Source organism: Centroberyx gerrardi, chromosome 7 (genome assembly GCF_048128805.1).
Source record: "Centroberyx gerrardi isolate f3 chromosome 7, fCenGer3.hap1.cur.20231027, whole genome shotgun sequence".
NCBI classification, from domain to species: Eukaryota; Metazoa; Chordata; class Actinopteri; order Beryciformes; family Berycidae; genus Centroberyx; species Centroberyx gerrardi.
The window spans coordinates 32,957,229-32,980,606 of record NC_136003.1 but is presented as its reverse complement, the minus strand read 5'-3'; the positions used below and the strand labels follow the sequence as shown (position 1 = coordinate 32,980,606).

At 43.7% G+C, this 23,378-nt stretch overlaps 2 protein-coding genes across 2 annotated transcripts in view; one reads left to right on the top strand and one right to left on the bottom strand.

Moving 5' to 3' along the window:
* LOC144539498 (NACHT, LRR and PYD domains-containing protein 3-like) overlaps positions 1-23,378 on the bottom strand; it is a 306,969-nt gene that overhangs the window by 160,083 nt on the left and 123,508 nt on the right. The gene's annotated exons all lie outside the window — the stretch shown is intronic.
* LOC139914931 (scavenger receptor cysteine-rich domain-containing protein DMBT1-like) overlaps positions 1-23,378 on the top strand; it is a 47,874-nt gene that overhangs the window by 799 nt on the left and 23,697 nt on the right. The window contains exons 2-11 of the mRNA XM_078284544.1: positions 3,319-3,619; positions 4,524-4,541; positions 4,856-5,160; positions 8,115-8,435; positions 9,144-9,152; positions 12,858-13,178; positions 13,928-14,264; positions 16,221-16,540; positions 17,819-18,127; positions 23,043-23,363. Of these exons, the coding sequence (XP_078140670.1) occupies positions 3,319-3,619; positions 4,524-4,541; positions 4,856-5,160; positions 8,115-8,435; positions 9,144-9,152; positions 12,858-13,178; positions 13,928-14,264; positions 16,221-16,540; positions 17,819-18,127; positions 23,043-23,363 (2,562 nt within the window). The remainder of the gene's footprint in view (positions 1-3,318; positions 3,620-4,523; positions 4,542-4,855; positions 5,161-8,114; positions 8,436-9,143; positions 9,153-12,857; positions 13,179-13,927; positions 14,265-16,220; positions 16,541-17,818; positions 18,128-23,042; positions 23,364-23,378) is intronic.

Genomic DNA, 23,378 nt, shown 5'->3' with positions numbered 1-23,378 from the left:
GATCACTAAGCGATTTTTCAGGGTGCCAGGGAGGCACAGAAGAAGGAACCTATCCAAGACGCCGGCAAGACCTTACGCTACAAAGCCGAGTGCTGCGCCTTCACCATGGAGAGGCGTCAAGCTTTTGCTAGCACACAAAGTGAGCTCTAGGCCCACTTTTTGATCTACCCTGCTGCCCTACATGTACGACATAACGGGCATCTCCTTACCTTCTCCACAGCCAAACAAGCGGAGGATTTTTGCTGACAGCTGTGGAATGAAGCAAAAACCACCAGCTCAACCTTCCTTCACTGCTGCCGGGCTCAATATTTACGGACTCCACGGAATAAGACGCCTGCCGCCACCATTGCAGAGTACTGTTTGTATTAAAGCTGACTAGTTTTATGTTTACCTGTGCTCCTATGATCAGCTACCTGTGATCTTATTCTTTCGTTTCGTTTCGTTTCGTTTCATTTTATTATTAGTCATATGTAGGTTAACACAGGGTCAACAATACAATGAAAAGTGCTGGACGAGAGTCAGGTCAGCTCAGCAGTAAAAAAAGAAAAAAAAGAGAAACAATAAAATAAAAATAAAATAGAACAGAATATAGAGCAGTATACATATGTAAAGTGAGATCTATGTACATAAAAGTAACAAGTGTATTGCACAGAGGGTATGTATCAGTCCTGGTTGAATAGCAGCAGTCCGTGGAATAGTGCAATTTTGATCTAAATAGTGCAGACAAGCAGGTGAGCAGAAGCATCTTATTCTGCTGTGTTCCTGTAATAGATATCCCGGGACCATCATAAAATAATTCAATTTATTCTGTACCTTTTTCATTTCATGGACTTTAATGTTTTGCAGCGGACTAAAGGGAAAGTAAGCTATAAATACTTTATTGGTTGTATGCTAGGAAGTGTCTAGGATTTTGATTATAGTTACACAACTGTTCATTTTCTCTTGCCCAAGTCACTCCACAACTATGTGATAATTTGAAAACACAATGTGATAATTTGAAATGAAATGAAATCATATTATGTTAAATGGGCAATTAATCAAATTTTCCTACATTAAGCATTTCAAGTTATATTCGGTTTAGAATAGAGTTTAGAATAACCCAGTGTTCTCGAGGCTGACAGTCACGCAGCGGTGCCTCTGCATCCCCGGGACCTCTGTCCAATCAGAGCGGTCTTCTCTGCCGATCTGCTGATCTTTATAAATAAAAATAGTTAGGCAACAGGCCGAAATTTTGGGAAATCTGGGTCACCTTTGCATTGCGCGACGAAGCCTGTGTGACGGCCGGTCATCGCGGGGGCACCGTCTGTTGTCACAGACACCAGCTTTTCCAACGGTACCTTTTTCTCCACGAAATACCCCTTCACCGCGTCATAGATATCAACCCCCCTTGTTGTTGTCTTCAGGAGCACTAGAGCCAGGAGTTCCTCTTTCGTGGATAAATCATGGAACACCATTCATACAAACACCATCAGCTGCGCCGTACTGCTGGTGTCTGCTGACTCATCGCACTGGATGCTAAACCACCTGCACGTACTCAGATCTCGGTCCAGCTGCTCTGTCAAGTTCTCAGACATAGCTGACACTCTTCTGGCGATTGTACTTGCCCCCAATTGGACGTCGGAGAGAGCGGAGGCCTATCCATGCTGGACCTCAGTTAGAGATTCAGGCCATGGTTGGGTCTTTGTCCCCCAGGGAGTTTACCCTGATGGGATATATTGCCCAATAATGGCCAAAACTTGGATATTCACGCAGGAGTCAAGTCAAGTCAAGTCAAGTTTATTTATTTATATAGCCCTTTATCACAAGCATGTCTCAGAGGGCTTTACAGAGAGTGTGTCTAGCTAGGTCTAACTAAACACAATCAGTGGTAAACAAAATTTTGTAGGACAGCATGATGACAAACACAAGGTAGGTAGGAGCAGATTTAGCGAGACAAACAATCTACCTATTCTATATAGCCTAACCTACCCGGCACCCCAGCCTTAGACCCTAAATGCACACAAGGAAAAACTCCCAGGAAAATTTGGAAGAAACCTTGGGCGGGCTGAGGCAGATAGGGATCCCCCCCCGGGACGGCTTAGCGTGCAATAGGTGCCGGGCAAAACATTGACAGAGTCATGGGCAACAATGATGACAAGAGAAAACAGAGAGAGACAAAAGAAGGGGAGGAGCATGCGGCGGTGGAGGGGGGGCGGAGGCCAGCACTAAAGGAGCGAGGGCAGCAGTCGTAAATCAGGAGCAAAAGCTTACTATGGTCCATCTCCCTAATGAATCAGTACAACAACCCCTTTCTATGTACCAACTGGTGGGTAACTGCCACTACCTTTGAGGGAAGTCACCAGATGGTGGGACATCCTCAAGTCCCAGGAGTGGGTGTTGAAAGGCCGGATATCTTGAATGTCCTGTTCCCCATCAGTAAAAGGAGGTATATGGCAATGATATGGCCACCAAGGGAGTAAATCCTTTCCTGAGGGCTGGTTATGAGGCAGCAGCCCCACTTCCACCACCTCCACTAGTGGTAGGGTATACACTGGTGTCCCAAAGGAAGATGTTGTGGTGACAGAAGAAGGAAAGGCTTATATCTTGTTGGATACCTCCAGCTGCTGACCCTCAACCTTCAGCTTCTGACCCTCAGCTGCCTCTTCCTGACCTAATGGTAATGATTGAGGCAGAACCACAAGGAGCAGCAGTAATGACATCTCAATATGACGCCAACTTCTGTAACTCCTGAACAGAGTTCTACCAAGGATCTTTTTAATGAGTTCATTAAGCTTCGAACAGAGTTTGGAAAGACTTAGACAGACTCCGAGGATGACAAGCAAGATTTTAAGGACCTGGACCAAGAAGATGAGAAGAGAGCTTGGAAGAAAGCTAAGGGGAAGAATTTACTTGACTTTAATTACACTGCTAAGGCTAATGCTAAATAAGTATGCAATAAATAATCAAAGTAGTAAGTGCAAAAGAAATCTTCAAAGACTTTAAAATTAAACTTTTTGATCTTAAAAGCTACTAAAATCATTTGTGATCATCATTTAATATATTGAAGTATGGTTGGTGGATTTTTAACATGTTCAAATCAGAGTTACGAGGGAGTGGTTACAACTTCCAACCTACTACTACTGCTACTATTGCTACTGATATTACTGATGCTACTGCTACTACTTATGCAGTGCTACTATTATTAATACCACTATTACTATACTAGCAGTGTTAATACCTGCAAGTGATATAATATTGATACTACTACTACAATTATTACTACTACTACTGCTACTAATAATAATATCTTATTTTATTTTATTGCAGTTGCTCCTCTAGTTAGGCTGGTTAACGGCTCCTACAGTGACCCCTGCTCCGGCAGAGTGGAGTTTTACCATGATAACCAGTGGGGGTCGGTGTGTGATGACCAGTGGGAGCTGGCCGACGCCCAGGTGGTGTGCAGGGAGCTGGGCTGTGGCAGGGCTCTGTCGGCCCCCGGTAGAGCCTTCTTCGGTCGGGGAGAAGGACCCATCTGGCTGGACGACGTTGACTGTACAGGATCTGAGTCGACGCTGAGGGAGTGCAGACATGCGGGGTTGGGATCACATACCTGTCGCCACAATGAAGACGCTGGCGTGGTGTGTGAAGGTAAAACACAAAGTCAGGCTTAGGTGAACGTCTCAGCATTTTAATCAGGAGATGTTCTTCAAATGAAAATCTGCTTATTTTTAATGTAAAACCCCCAAATGATCTGTTGTTGTAGCAATAGACAGATGTTGGTAGCAATTAAATATCACCAACACTGAAACACACCTAACAATACACCCAGATAGAATATACAGTAAAAGGCAAATGTAATGCCATTAAGTGGTTAGTGTGACAGCTTTAAGCCAATTTAAGCAGGTAATAATGGACATAGGCCCTCACATTGTTTTTAACTTTATTGGCATGACATCTTAGCCTGCAATTAAGATTACAATCCATAAAGAAATAATTTATATAGATGCCATCATGTAAACAACTAGGCTACTACAGTAAAAACAAACATCTCTACACTTGAATCAACTTAAAATCCACAGTATACTATACAGATATGCAAATGAATGTCCTCTCTGTCTGCCACGTCCCCTCTAGTGTTATATCTCTATGTAACCAACATTTGGGATGTAATTCAATTCGTAATGGAAGAACGTATTTAAATTTGTGGTGGAGGAACATATTTCAATTCATTGCGGTGGAACGTAATTCAGTTTCTGGTGGAGAAACGTTATTTTCCCATAATACGTGTCCACAGCACGTAAATTGCCGTTTTAGAGTTCGTGTTCATTTCATGTATTTGTGTGAGATCATGTTGGAAAAACATTATGTCAGCATTCCTCATTAAAAATCTGTGAATTAATTAACGTGTAGCTAGCAGCACTAATTGGCTTTAATGAGGAATGCTACAGAAGCTAACGAGCTGGTTTACAGGTGACTGAAATACCACTGGAGAGACTATGTTCTGATAATATGAGGAGAGCGAGCTGAAGATGAGTGACAGGCAGATGCCTAAAGTCAGTTAAGCTGTGTCTCCCATCAGTAACATGTTACAGTTATTTTAAATCCTTTATTAACAAAGCGTTATATAAATATTGTACACTACTATAACTACTGCTACTGCTACTAATACTAGTACTGCTACTTCAACTACTACTGCTACTGCTGCTGCTGCTACTGCTACTACTTATGCAACTACTGCTACTATTATTAATACTACTATTACTATACTAGTAGTGCTAGTAGCTGTAAGTGATATTGTAATATTAATACCACTACTACAAATACTACTACTAATATTAGTAATATCTTATTGTATTGCAGTTGCTCCTCTGGTCAGGCTGGTTGGCAGCTCTTCCAGTGACCCCTGCTCCGGCAGAGTGGAGTTTTACCATGATAACCAGTGGGGGTCGGTGTGTGACCACCAGTGGGAGCTGGCCGACGCCCAGGTGGTGTGCAGGGAGCTGGGCTGTGGCAGGGCCCTGTCGGCCCCCGGTGGAGCCCACTTCGGTTGGGGAGAAGGACCCATCTGGCTGGACAATGTCACCTGTACAGGATCAGAGTGGATGCTGAGGGAGTGCAGACATGCGGGGTTGGGATCACATGACTGTGACCACAGTGAAGACGCTGGCGTGGTGTGTGAAGGTAAAACACAAAGTCACGCTCAGATGAATGTCTCAGCATTTTAATCTGGAGATGTTGTAGTGACTGATAATGAGATTACTGCTGGATAATTTCATAACGTGTAACAAAAACAAAAATGTAACAATCTAAATGAGTCAAAAATGTAATAAAACCTGTTAGGATAAAGTAACAAGTAAACACGCAGTTCCCCATGAATGATGCAGGCACTCAACAAGATGCATCATCCTTCCAAGTTTCATCAAAATCGGACCAGTGGTGTAGCAGTTATGGCCTGTCAGATCAGAGACAGGACTTTGACAAAGTAGATTATGCCAATATATAAAAAATGAGTCAATCATTATATTTGGGCCTATTTACAATTATTGATGAAAATAATATTTGACTCTATTTTGACTCTGTGTGACTCTCCGAAACAGAAGCATCCGAACATGCTGCCCAGCTTTGCAGCAATTGGCCAGATGTAATGAGGTATGAAGGGGGCTGGGAATTGGAGGGAGCCGCATATTTCGTGCTGTACGTTCTCCTCAGAACAACTTCTGGTAAGCTGCTGTGTAGACAGGGCGAAGCTTTCAACTCCTGGAGGTAGACAGCAGAGGCTGTTTCCCCTAGGATGTTTTCTAACAGTGGCGGCATGGCCTGGGGGAGAAACACTATAGGCAGCAGTTACTATAGGAAATGACTGAATGATTATACAAACACAATAGGCAGCAGTTACTATAGGAAATGACTGAATGATTCTAGAAACACAATAGGCAGCAGTTACTATAGGAAATGACTGAATGATTATAGAAACACTATAGGCAGCAGTTATTATAGGAAATGACTGAATGATTATACAAACACAATAGGCAGCAGTTACTATAGGAAATGACTGAATGATTATACAAACACAATAGGCAGCAGTTACTATAGGAAATGACTGAATGATTATAGAAACACAATAGGCAGCAGTTACTATAAGAAATGCCTGAATGATTATAGAAGCAGTAGTTACTATAAGAAATGACTGAATGATTATAGAAACACAATAGGCAGCAGTTACTATAAGAAATGCCTGAATGATTATAGAAGCAGTAGTTACCACAGTAGAATATACTGTATATAGGGGAAACACTGGGTTTATGTGACAAGCTCAACAAAGGCAAAAAAACAAGCTGCAAAAGCCAAGGTGAGTGGAGCCGCAGGGGGAGAGCTACAGCAGCGGAAGTTGTTTGGCGTGACTGCAAGTAGCTTAAGCACCTCCTACATATATTCATATTCTGAAAAACCATGAAGGCTCAAGGCTTTCAGAAGTTTGTCTCGGGCGGTTCTCAGAAGCACTTCTGATGAAGGATAAACAAGGCTTAAGTTTCCCACAACCGGATTTCACAAACTGAAAGGTTTAATAAACGTAAAGGAAGCAATTCACTTAAAAAATTTTTTTAGATATTGTCTGAATCTGCTTTGTTCGCTTCGTTTATGTGTTAGAAGTGTGATTTTCAGACCAGTTTCACCCTACAATGGCAGTGTATAGGGAGAGAAAAAACACACTTCTCCAATCACCTGAGCGGGCTGAGCTACACTGTTTGAATGCCTAGATGACATTACATCCTGGATGGCACAAAACTTCCTCCAACTGAATGAAAATAAGACTGAGTCTTATTGTTTGGCCCCCCTGCCTCTACTAATACCATTACCCAGAGCCTGGATCAGTTATCCAGGTATGTTATCAGGTCTTTCCTGTCCTTCTCAGACCTGGAAAAAATAATTAATGCATTAATATCCTCCCGACTTGACTATTGTAACTCCCTCTATTTTGGTATTAATCAGACTTCTATCTCCCATTTACAACTTGTACAGAACGCTGCGGCTAGATTGCTGTCCAGACGTAAAAAAAAAACCCCACATCACACCAATCCTGGCTTCACTACACTGGCTCCCTGTCCATTTCAGAATTCAATTAAAAATCCTCCTGTTTGTCTTCAAAATGCTGCATTGTCTCGCCCCTGGCTACATTTCTGAACTCCTGACCCCCCACACCGCTGTTAGGCCCCTTAGGTCCACTGACAAAGGTCTGCTAGCCATTCCACGGTCTCGACTAAAGAAATCTGGTGACAGGGCCTTTTCTATAGCAGCTCCTAAACTGTGGAATAGTCTCCCAGAAAAAATTTGATCTGCTGATTCGGTTGACGCATTTAAGAGTCGTCTTAAAACCCACTTTTACTCACTAGCCTTTTGTTCTGATTGATCAGGTGTCTGTGGATGTATACGCATGGCTGTGTGCGTATGTGTGTGTGTGGCCGTGTATATGTCTACTTATTTTATTTTTCTGCTCTGATGTGTTTTTCTTTATTCTTCTTGCATTTTTATTCTTGTCTTGTTTTACTCCTTGGACTTTTATTCTTGTGTTGTTTTTTGAACCAATCTCTGTAAAGCACTTTGGTACAAACTTGTTTTGTTTTTAAAGCGCTATATAAATACACTTGAACTTGAACTTGAACCTCTACCGGAGCAACAAATAATGGCGAATGGCCAATTTTGGGGTTATATCATGGCCAGAAAGCTACACAACCCAAGATACATCACTTTAATGGTACGCACTCAACCGATTGAACCACCGGGGCACCCCCAGAGTAATGTTTTTAAATGCCTGAACACAGTGACGAAATGCGTCATCCCTCATAGTGTTATGAAACTTATGTTATGAGACAGTGGTTCACATCTGAGTCTAAAATTTTAACCTTTAATTGTACTACAATTGCTACTATAACTACTACAACTGCTAATACTACTACTACTGCTAATAGAACTACTCCTACTCCTAGTACTACTGATGCAACTAGTACTATTATTAATACTACTATTACTATACTAGCAGTGCTAGTAGCTGGAGGGTGACATAATAATATTTATACCACTACTACAATTACTATTACGACTACTACTACTATTAATAATATCTTATTTTATTGCAGTGGCCCCTCTGGTCAGGCTGGTTGGCAGCTCCTCCAGTAACTCCTGCTCCGGCAGAGTGGAGTTTTACCATGATAACCAGTGGGGGTCGGTGTGTGACGACCAGTGGGAGCTGGCCGACGCCCAGGTGGTGTGCAGGGAGCTGGGCTGTGGCAGGGCTCTGTCGGCCCCTGTTAGAGCCCACTTTGGTCGGGGAGAAGGACCCATCTGGCTGGACAACGTCGACTGTACAGGATCTGAGTCGACGCTGAGGGAGTGCAGACATGCGGGGTTGGGATCACATAACTGTGGCCACAGTGAAGACGCTGGCGTGGTGTGTGAAGGTAAAATCACAAACTCCCATTTTCACTTGCAATGAAAATAAGCCTAATAACAAGACATTTGGACCATGGCTGTGACCTAGTAGGCCATCACTTGAGACTGGGGTTTTTCCTGATGCCTTTAAAACCGCCGTTGTGAAACCGCTAAAGGCCTATATCACCCCTTCCTTTTTAAGTAAGGTACTTGAAAAAGTAATTTCTAACCAAATTAACAACTTTTTAAATGAAAACAACATTCTGGAGAAGTTTCAGTCAGGTTTCAGAGCCAACCACAGCACAGAAACTTTTGGTCGGCCCCAAAGCCAAAAGGGAGGAACTCTCCACAAGACTTGGGAACCTGAATCCCTGGATCATATCAGAAGTAACAAGCCTGGGTGTTATCTTAGATTCTGATCTAAGTTTTAGTTCCCATATAAACAAGGTGACCAGAACACCATTCCTTCATCTTAGAAATATTGCCATATTACCATTTCAGTGATACTGTTCGCCTTGGCCATGAAAATGCTTGTCAAGTCAGCAGAAGTGGAGTGTAGAGGCCCCCTGACCAAGTCCGGTGTTTGGCAGCCCCCCATCATGGCCTTCATGCATGACTTGACGGTGATGACAACATCAGTGCCTGGATGCAGTTGGATCCTCCAAGGCCTTGAGCGACTCATTACCTGGGCACGGATGAGCTTCAAACCAGCGAAGTCCAGGTCCCTGGTTGTGAAGAGGGGAAAGGTGACTGACAAGTTCAGCTTTTCCCTCGGAGGTATCCAGATCCTGTCAGTCACCAAGAAGCCAGTCAAGAGCCTGGGCAAGATCTTCGATTGCACCCTGAAGGACACTGCAGCACTCCAGGCTACCAGCAGTGAGTTGGAGGCATGGCTGACAGCTGTGGACAAATCAGACCTGCCGGGGAAGTTCAAGGCCTGGATTTAACAGCATGGCCTCCTTCGTCGACTCCTCTGGCCCCTGCTCGTCTACAAGGTCCTGATGACCACTATTGAGGGCTTCGAGAGGTAGACCAGCCACTTCCTGCGCAGGTGGTTGGGCCACAAAGCTTGAGCAGCATCACCTTGTACAGACAAAAGAACAAGCTACGGCTCCCCTTCAGCAGCCTGATAGAGGAGTTCACGGTAACCCGTGCAAGAGAGGTGCTGCTGTACAGAGACTCCACCGACACCAAAGTCTCCTTGGCTGGCATTGAGGTGAGGACTGGGAGGAAGTGGAGGGCCCAGGAGGCAGTTGATCAGGCGGAGTCACGGCTGTGTCACAGCGTGCTGGTGGGATCTGTGGCATCTGGAGGCAGGGCTTGATAGCATCCCAAGACCTCGCTATGATAAAGTCCAAGGGAAAGAGAGACGCCAGCTGGTCCAGGAGGAGGTGCAAGCAGGGGTGGAAGAAGTGCGCTCCAGTAGGATGGTGGGGATGCGGCAGCAGGGTGTGTGGACCAGATGGGAGCAAGCGATGGACTGAAAGATCTCTTGGTCAGAGTTCTGGACACTCCGGATCAAGTTCCTGATCCAATCGGTCTACGACGTGCTCCCCAGCCCATTCAACCTCTTCTGCTAGAGTATGGCAGAAACAGCAGCATGCCCACTGTGCCAGAGAAGAGGATCCCTGGAGCATATCCTGAGCTGTTGCCCGAAGGCCCTGGGAGAGGGGCGCTATCGCTCACGGCATGACCAGGTGCTTAGAGCTATAGCAGATGCCATCTGCACAGGGATCTCTCGTAGCAAACAACATCACCCAGCAAAGCAGGCCATCGCTTTTGTCAAGGCGGGGGAGAAGCCGCAGCCAAGTCCAGCAGGTGGGATCCTCTTCATGGCGCAGGACTGGCAGCTGAAGGTCAACCTTGGGAGACGGCTCAAATTCCCAGACACCATCGCAGTGGCCACACTCAGGCCAGACATGGTCCTGATGTCTGAAACAACAATGCAAGTGGTCCTGCTGGACCCTGGGAAGACCGGATGGAAGAGACCTATGAAAGGAAGAGGGCCAAGTACGAGGGCCTGGTAGGCGATTGCCGGAGCCAAGGATGGAGGGCTCGATGTCTGCCCATCAAAGTAGGCTGCAGAGGCTTCATGGTCCGGTCTCTCTGCAGGGCTCTCAAGCTCCTTGGCTTCACAGGGCTGCATAGCAGGAAAGCCATCAAGACCACCAAGATGGCTGTGGATCAAAAGGGGTGAGCCGTGGACCACACAAGCTACTTGTACACAAGCAGGAGCCTGATCACCCCCGGCTGGGTTGCCTGGGTGAGGGTGTATGATTGTTGAAAGACCCGAAACACCCGATGATCCCAGGTTACATCACTGATGATGTGTCCAAGTTGCATAGCAAGATGTGTGATAGAACCAAAGTACAGCCCTTCCTAACCCAGAAAGATGCTGAAAAGTTAACTCATGCGTTTGCTACAAGTAGACTGGACTACTGCAACGCCCTTTTTATTGGCCTCCCTAACAAGTCTATTGAGAGGCTTCAGCTTATCCAGAACTCTGCAGCTAGACTTTTAACAAAAACAAGGAAGCGAGAGCATATCACTCCGGTTTAGCTACAATGCACTGGCTCCCAGTGTTCTTTAAAATCAATTTTTAAGTCCTTTTACTTGTATACAAAGCTCTTACATTACAGATTACATTCCTTCATTCCTTCGCTCTTTAAATATGCTCCTAAACTGTGGAACATCCTGCCAAAGAATATTAGAGGCTCTGTGAGCATTTTCAACCGACTGCTAAAAACTTCTATATATATTTTTAGCTTAGCTAATTTGATTGTGTTCTTTTATCTTTCTATTTTTATTTTTTTGTATTCTTTTAATGCAATGCATTTTGCTTGTTCTTTTATGTATTATCTTTTTATCTGTTTTTTATCTGCCTTCTATTAATGTAAAGCGCTTTGAGCTTTGAGCATGTTGTGTATGAAACGTACTATACAAATAAAGGTTATTATTAATATTATTATTATTATTGTCATTACCATTTTCACCTCATTCGCTCTCTTAAATTGTGGTTTAACTGACTTATGTAGCTGCTCTGTCCTTTTCTCACCGATGCAGGCAGGAATATCAGAAATCAAAATCAGAAAAAACTTTTATTGCCATGTAACAGGTGGTTGCTAATTTTTCTTGTGTGTTACATAAAGGCAAGGCAAGGCAAGGCAAACTTTATTTATATAGCACATTCCATACACAAGGCAAATACAATGTGTTTCACATAAAACAGAAAAAATACATACACACTCCACAACTATTTAAAATTACATTAAAAAAGAAAGAAAGAAAGATATTGAGCAGTCACTCTCACACTGGTGACACCTCTGGTCAGCCAGTATCAAATTAAGTGTGCCTTACCCCAGAGGATATTCAAAGATAATCACCACCTAAAAGAAGAAGAGAGTGACTCCCTCAATTTTTCCTCTCAAAAGGAAATCAATTTAGATGAGATCTTGAAGGATTCCTCGAAGGAACCTAGAGTCTTTCCAGTGGTCTTACCCCGCCCTATAGGCAGGCCCCACAGCCCCTATAGGACTTGTAAATGTTTCTTTAGAACAATACACAGATCATCTAAACAATTACAATTATAAACTTCAAGAAATCCTTCAATTCTCAATACAGGTTTGAGGATCCCATCAGAGTGGAGACACGACTCACCAGAGTTCCTCTAGACTCCTGTTGGAGTCTAGAGGAACAGCAACAGCAACATAGCAACAATGACAACAACAATGACATCAACTAAAGCAGAAAAAACAACCAGTAATGCACAACACACATTGTGCTGGCGGAGATTAATTTTCGCCAGCAGGTGGTGCTATTGTTTTTTGTGTTCATTTCTTGTGTGTTGCAATAGCCAATAGGAATGACTTAGGTTAGCTAGGAAACAGGAAGTAAGTCTCACATTCAGTTATGGCCGACAGGGACAGAGGTCGGACTTGTTATGACTGAATCTGCATCCATCCTTCTTTGTTGTTTTATGGAAAGCATTGCCTTTTCACTCTATAGACATTTTGAAGGAAACGTCTCAATAAAGAAGACAATACACCTGTCATTTGTCGAGGAGTATATCTGTCTGCTTAGCTGTGCTCAGGTCGAACAGTGAGGGCAGAAAACACATAATCATACCACACGCACAAGCCAGCAATCCACATACCACATGCCACATAAAGTGCCTATACAGTGTAAGTAGTACAGTGTAAGCAGCTACTAGCACTGCTGGTAGCTAGCACTAGCTAGTACTAGCACTGCTAGTAGCTGCAAAGTGATATAATAATATTAATACCACTACTACAATTACAACTACTACACTGATGCAACTACTAGTACTATTATTAATACTACTATTACTATACTAGCAGTGCTAGTAGCTTCAAGTGATATAATAATATTAATACCACTACTACAATTACAATTACGACTACTACTAATACAAATATCTCATTTTATTGCAGTTCCTCCTCTAGTCAGGCTGGTTAACGGCTCCTCCAGTGACCCCTGCTCTGGCAGAGTGGAGTTTTACCATGATAACCAGTGGGGGTCGGTGTGTGACAACCAGTGGGAGCTGGCCGATGCCCAGGTGGTGTGCAGGGAGCTGGGCTGTGGCAGGGCTCTGTCGGCCCCCGGTGGATCCCACTTCGGTCGAGGAGAAGGACCCATCTGGCTGGACCACGTTGACTGTACAGGATCTGAGTCGACGCTGAGGGAGTGCAGACATGCAGGGTTGGGATCACATGACTGTGATCACAATGAAGACGCTGGCGTGGTGTGTGAAGGTAAAACACAAACTCAGGGGGTACAGGGGGTTGCAATGGTAACAAATTGTTAGTCAGTTCACTGTAAAGTTAATACAGAGACAGATGGATATGAGGCTCAACATTCACCATGTCACTGGATGGAAGTCCTTATCACTGGTCACTCACTTGCAGTGAGTGTCAAAACCTAATCTGTGAACATGCCCATACAGCCTGGCCCCTCACAGCATTTCTAACTGGTTTGAAATCAGAAAATCAGTTAAACTCTGTCCCAGTTGTAATTATGACTTTTTTTCTTAGAATTCTGACTTTAATCTTAGAATTCTGACTTTAAAATAAGTGCTCAGGGGGATTTCTTTTAAAGGGAGGCTTCTCAGGAAAATACTGTATACTGTTTGCACATTGACTTGTTATGCACTTTGTTTGAACGAAAAAAATACTTTATCAGTAAATAAAATGTTGCACCTTATTTCTGCTTTCAAAGCCTTTTTATGTAGCCTAGTTTGTAATAACAAATATACACATATAGGCCACTGCAGTTCATAGCAAATTAATATCTTAAATGTGCGATGCCACAGCAAAACATTGTGCCACCAAATTTTGTGATTGTGCCACCAGTTGAAAAAGGTAGTCTGGGGCCCTGTAGTATTACTATATTAGCAGTGCTATTAGCTGCAATATAATTATCAATATAATAATATCAATACCACGACTACAATTACTACTGCTACTACTACTACTAATAATAATAGTATCTTATTTTATTGCAGTTCCTCCTCTGCTCAGGCTGGTTAACGGCTACTCCAATGACTCCTGCTCCGGCAGAGTGGAGTTTTACCATGATAACCAGTGGGGGTCGGTGTGTGATGACCGGTGGGGGCTGGACGACGCCCAGGTGGTGTGCAGGGAGCTGGGCTGTGGCAGGGCTCTGTCGGCCCCCGGTGGAGCCCACTTCGGTCGGGGAGAAGGACCCATCTGGCTGGACCACGTCAACTGTACAGGATCTGAGACGACGCTGAGGGAGTGCAGACATGCGGGGTTGGGATCACATAACTGTGACCACAGTGAAGATGCTGGTGTGGTGTGTGAAGGTAAAACACAAACTCAGTCATATTTGAAGAACCAAACAGAATAACTTCAGTCTTATCCTCGTGGAGTTTGAGAAAGTTTTGAGACATCCAGCACTTTATGTCCTCAAAGCAGTTTTTCAGTGCGACCAAGCTACTGGCATCTTTGGGGTTTACGGGAAGGTATAATTGTGTGTCATCTGCATAAAAGTGAAAAGAAATATTGTGTCTGCTAATTATGTTGCCTGTAGCATATAGACAGAGAAGAGTATTGGACCCAGAATTGAAGCTCGCGGTACCCCACAGTTGAGTTTGGCAGAGGAGGAGGTGAAACTACCTAATGTGACCGAGAAATATCTATCAGAGAGATAAGACCTAAACCAGTCCAGAGCCAACCCATTAATGCCAACACATTTCATAAGGTAAGTAAGATGTTATGATCAACAGTGTTGAATGCCGCACTAAGATCAAGCAGGACTAATACTGAACAATTCCCAGCATCAGCAGCCTGGTAGAAGTCATTTTGTGCTGTGCCCCAAAACCAGATTGGAATTTTTCAGATAGATGATTGCCACTCATATACGTTGTCAATTGGATATACAACTTTTTCTAGTATTCTGGAGAGAAATGGAAGTTTTGAGATTGGACAATCCAGTGTCCAGTAAAAACTGGACACTGAAAACTGGAAACTGGACACTGAAAAAAAAATAAAAATTTTTTTTGACTATATTGTACCTTTCTATCCTGTAACGGACACACTGGAAGGTACTGTACACCATCTAATAGATTACAGCAGTGGGTTGGCATATCTGGGACTGCCTTGAAGTGGTTTTCAGAGTCCCACAGTGTTCAATTCTGGGGCCAATTCTATTTTCCTTATATATGCTACCCCTTGGCCACATTATACATAGGCATGGCATTTCTTTTCAGTACTATGTTGACAATACACAAGTATATCTTCCATTGAAGCCCAACAGCCTTACAAACCTGTTCCATTATTCAACTGTCTAGCAGATATTAAGGACTGGATGTTAAATAATTGCTTCAATTAAACTCTTATTCTTTTTCTTGAATTGGCCCAGATCATGTGCACTCTCAAATCCAGTCAGCACTTGGTCCTTTAAGTCCACTGCAAAAAAATGTAGGTGTCTTATTTGATCTGAGCTTTAACTTTGAGAGCCACTTTAATAAGCTCATTCAGACTTGTTTTTATCATTTTAGCAATATTTCTACAATTAGATCAATTTTGAGTTTTAAGGTCACTGAATCATCATACATGCTTTTATTTTCTCATGCCTGACTACTGCAATGGGCTTTTAACTTTTAATCAGAAAACACTAAATAGGCTCCAAATTGTTCAGAACTCTGCTGCTAGACTTTTAACTAAAACAAAGAGACAAGAACATATAACTCCTATTTTAATAGGACTGGTTGCTTGTCTGTTTTAGGATTGATTTAAAGATTTTACTGATTACCTTTATGGCACCTCACGGCCTGGCTCCTGATTACATTTTAGAGTTACTATCCCCCTACGAGCCAGTGCCCAGCCTGAGGTCCTCAGGCAGGAACCTGCTGGCTGTCCCTGACTCGAACTTGAGGACTAAGGGTGACCCTGCGTTTGCTGTCAGGGCCCCTCGGCTCTGGAATGACCTGCCTGAGGAGCTGAGGCTTGCTAAATCAGTATCTTCTTTTAAATCGCTTCTTTAAACATTCTTCTATTTGTTTTAGTTTTTCTTAATTGTGTTTTATTCCCCTATTGTTTTATTTTTTATAGCATTTTCATTTCAATTCATGTCAAGCTTTGTTTTACCATGTGTTTTATTCTGTCTACTGATTTGATTTTTGATAATTTCCTTTTCAGTTTTATGTGATGCACTTTGTAATTCAGTTTTTCATAAGTGCTATACAAATACACTTTATTATTATTATTATTATTATTATTATTATTAATACTGCTACTAATATCTTATTTTATTGCAGTTGCTCCTCTGGTCAGGCTGGTTAACGGCTCCTCCAGTAACCCCTGCTCCGGCAGAGTGGAGTTTTACCATAATAACCAGTGGGGGTCGGTGTGTGACAACCGGTGGGGGCTGGACGACGCCCAGGTGGTGTGCAGGGAGCTGGGCTGTGGCAGGGCTCTGTCGGCCCCCGGTGGAGCCCACTTCGGTCGGGGAGAAGGACCCATCTGGCTGGACAACGTCAACTGTACAGGATCTGAGTCGACGCTGAGGGAGTGCAGACATGCGGGGTTGGGATCACATGACTGTCGCCACAGTGAAGACGCTGGCGTGGTGTGTGAAGGTAAAACACAAACTCAGGCTCAGGTGAACGTCTCTGCATTTTAGTCGGGAGATGTTGTAGTGACTGATAAAGAGATAACTGCTGGATAACTTGATAACTTGTCAAACTGTTACAAAATGTCCCTCTAAATGAGTCAAAAATGTAATAAAACCTGTTAATGTAATGAATTGCTGGACAAGGTAACAAGTAAACATGCCGTTCCCCATTAATAAGGAAGGCACCCCTTTGGGACAATCAGCAAAAAGATGCATCATCCCTCCAAGTTTCGTCAAAATCAGACCAATGGTATAGCAGTTATGGCCTGTTAAAGTTTAAGATTTTGACCTTCTATTATAGCGCTGCCATCAGGCCAACCAGAGTAATGTTTTCAAACGCCTGAACACAGTGCCAAAATGCATCATCCCTCCGAGTTTTATGAAAATCAGACCTGTGGCTCATGTCTGAATCTAAAATGTAATTGTATCATTAGGTGGGTTTGTGTAATTTGTACGGATAGCTGGATGCTTCATTGTCATTGTGATGGTCATGTACCAAACCTGTTGAAAAAAGGTGGAGGCGGGCAGCATCAGCAACACATTGTTAGTCAGTTCACTGTAAAGTTAATACAGAGACAGATGGATATGAGGCTCAACATTCACCATGTCACTGGGTGGAAGTCCTTATCACTATGACACTTACAGTGAGTGTCAAAACCTAATCTGTGAACATGCCCATACAGCCTGGCCCCTCACAGCATTTCTAACTGGTTTGAAATCAGAAACCAGTTAAACTCTGTCCCAGTTATAATTATGACCTGGTGATGAAGTCTCCTTTAAACAGACACCTTGACCTCTGGAAATCTCATCTGTTGCTTTTCTCCACCAAGTCCTTGTTCCATTATGGAGGAAATGTTTCTTTAAGAGGACTGAAAAACACCATGTCAGCATTCCTCATTAAAAACCATCGAGTTAGTTAACGTGTAGCTAGCAGCACCAATTGGCTTTAATGAGGAATGCTACAGAAGCTAACGAGCTGGTTTACAGGTGACTGAAATACCACTGGAGAGACTATGTTCTGATAATATGAGGAGAGCGAGCTGAAGATGAGTGACAGGCAGATTCCTAAAGTCAGTTAAGCTGTGTCTCCCATCAGTAACATGTTGCATTGTTAGGGTAATTTTAAACCCTTTGTTAAAAAAAGGTTATATAAATATAGTATACTACTTCTACTGCTACTACTGCTAGTGCTTCTGCTACTGCTGCTACTACTGCTAATACAACTACTCTATTGATTTTATTGCAGCTGCTCCTCTGGTCAGGCTGGTTGGCGGCTCCTCCAATGACCCCTGCTCCGGCAGAGTGGAGGTTTACCATGATAACCAGTGGGGGTCGGTGTGTGACCACCAGTGGGAGCTGGCCGATGCCCAGGTGGTGTGCAGGGAGCTGGGCTGTGGCAGGGCTCTGTCGGCCCCCGGTGGAGCCCACTTCGGTCGGGGAGAAGGACCCATCTGGCTGGACCACGTCACCTGTACAGGATCTGAGTCGACGCTGAGGGAGTGCAGACATGCGGGGTTGGGATCACATGACTGTGACCACAGTGAAGACACTGGCGTGGTGTGTGAAGGTAAAACACAAACTCGGGCTCAAGTGAACATCTCAGCATTTTAGTCAGGAGATGTTGTAGTGACTGATAATGAAATAACTGCTGGACAATTTGAACAAAACGTCCCTCTAAACGAGTCAAAAATGTAATAAAACCTGTTAAAGTAATAAATTGCTGGATAAGGTAACAAGTAAAAATGCCGTTCCCCATGAATGATGCAGGCATCCCTTGGGACAATCAGCAACAAGATGCATCATCCCTTCAAGTCTGCTGCCGCCTACTTTCCTCCTACTTTCATCAAAATCAGACTAGTGACCCACATTTGAGTCTAAAATTTTGCCCCCATTAGGCAGATCAGTGTAATTTTTATGGGTAGCTGGATTGCTGGATGTGTCATTGTCATGTACCAAACCTGTTGAAAGAAGGTGGGGAGGAGGGGGCAATGGCAACAAATTGTTAGTCAGTTCACTGTAAAATTAATACAGAGACAGATGGATATGAGGCCCAACATTCACCATGTCACTGGATGGAAGTCCTTATCACTATGACACTTACAGTGTTACAGTGTCAAAACCTAATCTGTAACATGCCCATACAGCCTGACAGCATTTCAGAGTTTTAAGTTTATTTTCCATTTACATAGAAATGCATTTAAATTCTTGACGAGCCTCACGTCATTCAGCAAAAAGAACACATAAGAGACATGGTAAAAAAAAAGGACAAAGGCACATAAGAAACAAAATAAAAGCATGATAAAACATAAAACATATGCAGCAGTACATGCAATGTTGGCAAAGTGCGATAGTTGCTGTAGTTAGTAAAGTGCAGTAGTGCTATTCATTTAAAAACAGGACAGCCTCTGGGTGAAAACTGTTTATAAGTCTGTTTGTACGAATTCCTTGCTTTACCCGTCCGTCTGGGCAGCGCTCCCAGCGGTAGCGTCTACCTGATGGTAGCTGAGTGATGAGGCTGCTGCCTGGGTGGCTGGGGTCAGGGACTATTTTCTGGGCCCTATCACGGCACCTCTTAGCATAAATATCTCTCACAGATCCAATCATTTTCTGTGCTGTTCTTACAACCTCCTCAATAAGCTTACGGTCCTCCTCAGAACAACTTCCATACCAAACAGTTATACTTCCTGTGAGGAGGCTCTCAACGGTGGATCTGTAAAAATGAGTGTTTTGGTGGTTACACCAGACTTCTTTAGACATCTCAGAAAATAGAGCCGCTGCTGAGCCTTCTTGGCAACAGCGGCACAGTTAAGTGACCATTTGAGGTCTCTGGATATCTGCACCCCTAAGAATTTGAAGCAATCCACTATTTCTACATCAGCACCATTGATGTTAATAGGAGTGTGCGCTCCTCCATTTGTCCTGAAATCAACAATGATTTCCTTTGTCTTAGTGACATTTAAATCAAGGTTATTGTCAGTGCACCACTCTGTCAGTCTCATGACCTCCTGTCTGTAAAAAGATTCATCATTATTCTGTATTCTTCCTATCACAGTTGTATCATCTGCAAATTTGATAATGCAATTCATATCATGTTTTGCAGTGCAGTCATAGGTGAAGAGTAAGTACAGAAGTGGACTGAGTACGCACCCCTGGGTGCACCTGTGTTTGTGACCACCGTAGATAAAGTGAAGCTGCCTATTCTCACTACTTGTTCCCTCCCTGTTAAAAAGTCTAAATTCCAATCACAAATGGAGTGGCAGAGGCCGAGGGCTCTTAACTTCACAACTAGTTTGCTTGGTACAATTGTATTGAATGCAGAACTGTAGTCAATAAATAACATTCTACAAGAGACATTGCATCTGTCAACGTGTTCCAGCACAATATGCAGTGCAAGTGAAACGGCATCTTCAACAGACCTGTTTGAGCGGTAAGCAATTTGATAAGAGTCCAATGACTGAGGAATTACAGATTTAAAGAATGACGACCAACCTCTCAAAACATTTCATAATTACGGATGTAAAAGCCACTGGGCGATAATCATTCAAACAGGTGATCTTAGGTTTCTTTGGTACAGGGAAAATAATTGGTGTTTTAAAGCACTTAGGAACAGTAGAGGATCTTAAGGAAAGGTTGAACACTTCACTGAACACACGGGCCAACTCAGAAGAACATCATTTTAATGCACGGGACGGAATGCCATCAGGCCCTGATGCCTTGTGAACGTTCACATTCTTAAAAACCTTTCTCACTTCAAGCTCAGATATCTCAAAGTACAATATAATAATTCAATACTATCAATAAAATCAATATCCCTGTCCAAATGGGAGGTGTCTATTGATGGATCCTTATCAAAGCAGGCCTAAAAAGAGTTCAGCTCATTTGGTAGTGTAGCGTCAGCGGTGGTAACCCATTAATTTTTATTTTGTACCGGGTCTGGAGCCCTTGCCACACCCGAGTGTCAGAGCTTTGATGTTCAAGTTTGGAGCTATATTCCCACTTGGCAGCGGCCCTTATAGCCTTTTTCAAATCATAACGTGCCCTTCTGTACTGGGTAGAATCACAAGAATTAAAAGCAGCAGTGCGGGCTTTGAGCTTGTTCCGAATGTCATTGTTCATCCAGGGCTTTTGGTTTGGATAAGAGTGTGCAGCTTTTGTTGTGTCTTTAAAGACACTCGAACCCATTGCAAGAAAGCATTCTTGTAGTATAGCTGTTGAGTCATCTGTCCAACATTGTATTGTACGGGCTGTGGCCTGTACGCTCCTGATACGCTGCTTGTACACAGGCAACAGCAGGGCCGATGCATGGTCAGACTTCCCAAAGTGCGGTCTCCCTAGTGAACAATAGGCCTCTTTAATGGGTGAATAGCAATGGTCCAGAGTTTTATTACCCCGTGTGGCACAGGAGACAAGTTGATAATCCAGTGCTTAATTTGTGCTGGATCCTGCCGGAACAGGATCCGGCATCTCGCAGTTTTGGACTACCTGCATTCCGTTACCTATTTGCGTGGCGCAGCCAAGGGCATCACGCTGCAAATTCAGGTCAGGCAGTCAGTCAGTCAGTCACTCAGTCAGATAACGCTTAGTGAGATGTCGCTTCGTGAGATGGCCTCTAGAGGGCATCTCTGACTAAGAGATGGCCCCGAGTCTCTTGACAGAGGAATGAGCCGAAACTCACCGGAACGCACCGGTACGCCGTTCTGGGAGTGAATTTGACGACGTAACACGCGTTCCGGTTCTGAAAAAATAAATACAGAGCAGTACTGGTGGTTGACCAGACACAGACAGTTGGTTAGGGTTTAGGGTTAGGGTTAGGGTTAGCCGTGGAGCTGACAGGAGTGCAGACCTGTTAGTCCCACAGTTAAATATGTGGGTAATTGCGCATGTTGAGTGTCCAGAAATAATTGGTAATAACATGAGAATTGGTTGACCTGAAGGCCTATAAGCCCCACGTCAATGTGGGCATTTCAAAACCAGCGCGGTCCAGCTGAGTGTCGCATTTAGGCCGACTTCTAGCTGCATGGCATGACATGTTTTGTTGCTGTCATTTCATTATTCGCTGACATTGTTTCCTACATTCAAAATCAGTATCCTATGAAAGTATTTGTATTGAATATTGATGCGTAACTACTCGAACCAGAATTTGTCTGGTAAATGGTTGAAGCCATTGCAGTTTCCTTGATGTGTTTATGTTTGATTATAGTCTCATAGCCAAGTATGTGGGCATGTTTATGTTGTGCACAGTGCAGTTATGTCTTTAGTCTACTACTTGAAGGGCAGGTTTGTAAAAACCCATCGATTTGGACAAAATGAGCATTATGTAGCCTATGCAATAATCAAATATTTTTATAGGTCCCCAGTAGTCGGAGCTCTAAGGTTATAGTTGGCCATTTAGTAATGTTTAGGCTGTTGGTCGACAGTAAGCTATATGGCTGTACTGAGCACCAATGCACTTGTTGTCTTGATGTTCCGGAACCTTTTCCCTCCACACCAACTCACGGGAACACCGACCCCTTGGTGTTCCGGGACCTCATCATTTACAAATCGAGCACTGGGTAAGGCCCTTTTCAAATTACGGTTAAAATCCCCAGCCACGATAGAGACAGCCTCAGGATGAGTATTTTCCTGTTTGGTGATCACATCATACAGTTCATTCAATGAGACAGACTCACTTGCCTATGGATGGATGTACACCGCAGTCATAATCACAAAGGTGAACTCTCGTGGTAAATAGAAGGGGCGACACTTGATGGTTAGGTGCTCCAAATCCGGTGAACAACATGAAGAAAGTACCTCAGCATCGGTGCACCAGGAATTATTAATTAGAAAGCACACTCCGCCGCCCTTGGCTTCGCCTGTGGCCTCTTTCTTCCGATCCTGTCGAAAGACAGTGAAACCGCTAGGTTGTACCGCCATGAAACAGTAAGCGCAGCACTCTCTCATGTCGCACTGAGAGGCAACGCGACATTGAAGATCATCCATCTTGTTGTATAAAGACTGGACATTTGCCAGAAATATGTTTTGAAGAGACGAAATTTAGCAACCTCCTGCGTCTCCCTCTCCTTCGCAGACGTTGGCATGTTGCAAACAGGTGGGTGATAGAAAAAACATACATGATATACTTGTGCGTAAGTCCAAAAGTGCCTGTCAGGTGTAAACAATCGTAGCAGACATAGCCGGTGCATACTGAACACGTAATAAGGCGAACAAACTACAAAACAATAAAAACAACAGCGCAGCTCATGAGACGTCGCCATGGTACGGCGCCATCTAACTAAGAATGAGGAGAGCGAGCTGAAGATGACTGACAGACAGATTCCTAAATTCAGCTGTATCCAATCAGTAAAATTTTACATTGTTTCGGTAATTTTAAATCCTTTAATTTTAATCATTATAATAATTTTAAACAACTACTTCTACTGCTACTACTGCTTCTGCTACTGCTGTTACTACTGCTAATACAACTACTAATGATTTTATTGCAGTTCCTCTTCTGGTCAGGCTGGTTAACGGCTACTCCAGTGACCCCTGCTCCGGCAGAGTAGAGTTTTACCATGATAACCAGTGGGGGTCGGTGTGTGACGACCGGTGGGAGCTGGCCGACGCCCAGGTGGTGTGCAGGGAGCTGGGCTGTGGCAGGGCCCTGTCGGCCCCCGGCGGAGCCCACTTCGGTTGGGGAGAAGGACCCATCTGGCTGGACGACGTCACCTGTACAGGATCTGAGTCGACGCTGAGGGAGTGCAGACATGCGGGGTTGGGATCACATGACTGTCGCCACAGTGAAGACGCTGGTGTGGTGTGTGAAGGTAAAACACAAACTC